This window comes from Microtus ochrogaster, unplaced genomic scaffold, assembly GCF_000317375.1.
Source record: "Microtus ochrogaster isolate Prairie Vole_2 unplaced genomic scaffold, MicOch1.0 UNK123, whole genome shotgun sequence".
In the NCBI taxonomy this organism is placed as follows: Eukaryota; Metazoa; Chordata; class Mammalia; order Rodentia; family Cricetidae; genus Microtus; species Microtus ochrogaster.
The window spans coordinates 293,072-298,304 of NW_004949221.1; the positions used below are offsets into that span (position 1 = coordinate 293,072).

The 5,233-nt window shown below is 41.6% G+C and overlaps 1 protein-coding gene across 1 annotated transcript in view; it reads left to right on the forward strand.

The window, feature by feature from the left end:
- The first annotated feature begins 4,864 nt into the window (after positions 1 to 4,864).
- The window catches only part of LOC102001064 (leukocyte immunoglobulin-like receptor subfamily B member 3), a 6,996-nt gene continuing 6,627 nt past the window's right edge, over positions 4,865 to 5,233 (forward strand). Inside the window, 2 exon segments of the mRNA XM_026778291.1 lie at positions 4,865 to 4,895; positions 5,058 to 5,093. Coding sequence (XP_026634092.1) covers positions 4,865 to 4,895; positions 5,058 to 5,093 — 67 coding nt within the window.

Consider the following 5,233-nt stretch of genomic DNA (forward strand, 5'->3'; position numbering starts at 1 on the left):
CAGATAAAAGACCAGTTAAGGAAAACTTAAGACAATGAATGTGATTTGAGAATGTCCAAGGAGCCCACACGAGTTCATATCAGACAACTTCCAAACCCATCATTTGGCTGGAGCCACACGAGTGATACCCTGGATGAAAATGATGACCATGTCATGTCGGGGAGCTGTGCAGGTCACAGACATTCACTCCTTAGAGAAAGAATTCAAGAGTTTGCACAAGACTACCACAAAAGAATCTTAGGACCAAAAGTTACTTTATAGTCTTTTTCACAAGACATGATTATGCAGGACTATATCAGTGTTCCATCTAGAAACACTGTCTTATCACAGAACAGTGACACCTGTGGCTGAAGAGGACATATGAGAACACACTCACAGGTACCATCACCATCTCTACCATCAAGAGAAAAAGGGTCCTGTTTTTAGGAGTCACCATCACATTTCAATCCAGGATGATGTTGCTTCCTTCTAAAACTCCACAGTACACTGAGCCTGCCTGACTTGTCCAGCAAATTGGTGACCTGGAGAAGGACTGTGACCTTCTGGTGTTGCTTACATACAGTCTGGAGAACCTCATTCTGTCCAAGGAAGGATAATACATCATAAGTGTTTTCACACTCTAGACCCACACTAAAACCGTATACACCTTGCTTGTTCATTCTGGGACCACAAATTCTGACCAACATGGCCACACGAAGATGCTCCTCCTACTGTGATAATACAACCACAGGCATGGTCAAAACCCAGTAATACCCTGAAACTCCAAGTTGAAGGTAAGGAAGTCTCAATTATTAAGAATCATTTTAAGACCTGAATATCTTCCCATGAACCATGTACTGAGGAGAGCCACAGATGGAATGTCAAAGAATTAGAACTGAGTTCTTCTTTGTCTGAGTATCAGTCGGAGAGATTCCTATATCAGAGAGTGATAGAGGTCAGGTGTAGAGAAAGAATGAACTTACTGGCCCTTCCCCATTATCCCAACAGTGCTATCTAAGAATTTATGACTAGCATCCCAGAAAGGATCTGTCCTGGCCACTTGAGAAATTGCCATTCACGTGTCTTTCTGATATCCGTTATTACTAATTAACTCTGTCCACAGATGAAAAAACATACATCCTCATGTTGCCTGGCCAAATTCTGTAAACTGGGTCTATTCAGATGATTTCTTTTTGGAATCTGTGACCTTTGTATCATTCTCCATCATTCTCCATGTAAGTACACTAGACATGCATGTGCCGTGGGCCCATCCTTTGAAGTGTTGCTGAGTTAGAGATTTTCCTGATCTGAAACATTCCTAGCATTGAATGACAGGAGAGGAAGATAAAAAATTGTAAGTCACAGAGGTGCTGGGTAACTACAGGAAAACTCTATTGAACACTGCCAAGCAGTTACACATCTGAGAGCAGAGTGCTGAGACAGAATCTACAAGCCTGACAAAAGCTCATTACAGACAAAATCCAGCTATTGGCATCTGATAGGTCCTGGGAGGGAGAGAGTCAGCTTTATTTAAGGGTGTGGGTACGAATAGGATGCCCAACAAAAGGAAAGCAAAATCAGAACCGTATGGAAGGAGGTGAGAGCAGAATCTTAGGTGTATAAGGAAGTGCGGTAGATTCAGGAAGTGTTTGAGAGAGGGTTAAAACAAAACACATTGTTTAAAATTGGCAGAGAACTAATTTATAAAAGGGAGAAAGAGATACAGTTGATATTGTAGCAAAAGACTGAAGCTAAGTATAAATTTGTATTGAGTAAGAATTTGGAGTAACGCTCTTGTTACATCAGAAGAAAAATTTACTCAGTGTCTTAATAAGGTTTTCTATTGCTGTGAAGAGACTCCTTGAGCACTGCAACTCTTAATGAAATATTTTACTGTGGTAGCTCACTTACAGTTCAGAGGTTTGGTCCATTATAATCACTATGGGACATGGGGGCATGCAATCAAGACATGGTGCTGGATATGTAGCTGCTCCAAATTTGATATTTAGGCAAAAGGAACCAAACTGTGTCTCTGGTCTTGGCTTGAGGATACATCAGACTTCAAAGTCCACCCACAAAATGACACACTTCCTCAAACAAAACCATACCTACTTCAATAAGAGCACAACTCCAAACAGTGAAACTTTTCTTTGGGTCTATTTTCTTTTAATCTACCATTCTTGGTAAGGACAAAAATTCAACCAATTGACAAATAAAAACTTTGGATTTATTAATCAGTGGGTAAATGGATCAGTGTTTGAGAGAATGTATTGCTCTTACACAGGACCCAAGGTCAGTTCCTAGGACCCCATAATGTTATCAATCACAAGTAACTCCAGTACCAGGGAAGTTAATGTTCTCTTCTGAACGCTACAGGCACAAGGCACAGACATGGGACACAGATATACATACAAGTAAAATACTCATATCTGAAAAATAAATAAATCTAAAATTCAATCTTGAAGACATAACCACCACATAAAACCACACATTGAATAGCATTCAGGAAGACACAGAGAACAAGAAATACACATTCCTTTCTGGTCACTTTAACATGGAAACAACATTCAGAAAGAATATCAGTAAACAAGGAGCAGGAAAAAGCAATAGTGCAGACCAAATGCCCCAAAACATGCAACAATATTCCAATCCAGATTACCCCACAAGGACTCTCCAGGATATGTGACTACTGGTCACAGAGCAGGTCTCAGCATTACAGAGATGAGCTCAAAAACAGTGGCGTGAAACTCAAATTCAAAAAATGAAAGGAGAAATGGTAGCTGTCACAGGTTTACGGGGAAAATAAGCACATTTAAAACAGCCATCGGGTCAGAGAAGGGATCAAAAAGAAGTTCTTGTCAGGAATGGGGGAAACTAGCAAGAGAGGGTGAGTACGAAGTGGAGGGGTGAGAGGGTAGCCTCACTCAAAATACAATATATACAGGCATGACAGCCAAACACTTAAAAATGTAAACCCAAGCCTCTGTGTGGTACCGCATGCCTCTAATCCCAGAATTTGGGGAACAGAGGCGGAAGGATCTCTATGAGGACAAGCACAGTCTGATCTATACAACCAGCTCCAGGATAGTCAGGACTATATAGACAGAGCCTGTCTCAAAACAACAACAGAAACAAATCCAAAGGCATAAATAAAAGATAACAGAGGAAAAAAATCCTCAAATTGAAAATCACAAAACAAAACTGGGTGTGACTCACAAGTAAAGTATATTCTGAGAATACCGGCGGCCGTGTCATTTATCCCTGCCACCAAAGATAAAGGGAAGTAAATTATTTTTACCGAGGTGTCTTTCTCTGAAACTGGACCACTGAATAGGCATTATGATACAGATCTTCAGCAAGACACTGAAGAGCTAGCTCATTACCTTCAAGGTGGAACTAAGGAACACCCTGAAAAGCAGAAGGCCAAACTCCAGGATTAAGAAAGCAGGAGCTGCAGATATTTGCCACTAGCAGAGGGAGGCGGCTTCCCCTTGACCTACTACAACTTGTGGGGCTCCATCATGCACCTGGTGCTGTGACTGTGTGGTGACGTCATGCAGCCATCCCTTCACCAGCTTCTCCAAGCATACAGCTGTGACAAGATGATGCAATGCTGCTCACAAGTGCTGCCCATCCCTGGACCACTGTTTGGTTAACAGTGGAAAGGTATCCACACCAACAACCACCGCCCTAAGAAAGTCAAGTAATTCTGACCCCTGTTTGGCCTAGGCCTCCTGGGTTGATATAAATTTTTTGATCAAGTGCAAAAGACTGAAAAAAGCTGACATGGTAAGTGTTGGGCCAGTGAGATGGCTCAGTGCATAAGACCTGATTCTTATTGACAGGATCCACATTATGCAAGGAGAAAACTGATTTCTGAACTCCATACATGACCTGTGACACAAATTCACGAGAACACACACACACTATAGCACGAGTAATAAAAACCCAGAGACAAATAGTGAGGTTCAACCTGAAGATCAGAAAAAAAAAGCAACCAGCCACGGATTGTTACTTCTACCTTCACCAAAGTGGCAATCCTGCTTCCAGGAATCCTCAGAATTGGACTCTGCTGAGACCTGTCTTTTCACATCTTATATTCCTCTTTAGTCCTGAAATAAAAGACACGCACCACTATGGCCTGGCTTCTATGATCAGCCAATGTGGCTATTGGAATTAACGGTGCATGTCACCACTTCCTGGCCTGTATGGGTGACCCGTGTGTCTGTTTTACTCTCTGATGCCCAATCAAACTTTATTTATTAAAATACAAATAAAGTATCACTACAACACACAAATGAATGAATAGAAAATTAACCAATGCAATTTAAAAGTTGTAATGGTATGTATACTTTCCAAAAAAAAAAGCAAAGAACCAGAATTAGAGGTGCACCTTTTCTGCCCAGCACAGAAGTCTATGAAGAAGAGGATTATAAATTTTATTCTATGCAAGCTTAGATATTATTGACACCATTCTAAAATACATTAAAATATTGAAAGGGAAGAATTTTAAGTAAAAATGTGAAATTAAGAAAACAAAAACACACTTAAATTTTGTAATTGCTATTTGAAATATTCATACATGTCTGTACAATATGGACTTGAGAATTATGAGGACAGATGAGGCAGACATTGAAAGTGATGTGGAAACGCTATCTGTGTAAGAATTGATTACAACAGGTCTAGTTCCTGGGCTAGACATAATCCTGTGGAAGTCAAAGCTAGGTGCCCGAGGGGGTGATTTTCCTTATTGTGAGGCTGCTGAAGTCCACCCCTGTCAGGAGGAGTGTCTGCCTCCAGAGGTCACACCCTGTGTTTCCTGTTTCTCTGGTCTCAGTAGTTCTGCGTATAAGAACAGATGCAACCTGTGGGAAAAGATGCAAGGATGTCTACCTTCATAGCCCTGCTCTGTCTGGGTGAGATATGAAGATGGGGAAGATACACTATAACCTGGGAATGGCCCTGATCCAAGCCTACCACTGTCCCATCAGGAAAACCCAGGGTCTTGGGAGGTTCTGTGGAGGGGAAGGACCTGCTCAGGGTTTGGGACAGACATCATACAGGTAACTCTCTTCTAGGAATGACTCTGTGCCCTGGGACACCAGAGATGACAGGTGAGTAAATGCAGCTGTCGTGACATGCCATGCCTGGCATACCCAGGAACCAATCCTTGGAAATGAGGATGGAAAACAAGTCCTGAGTGCTGATCCAAGGTTTGGATGGAAGGTCGTGGGGTTGACATTTTCTTTTCTTT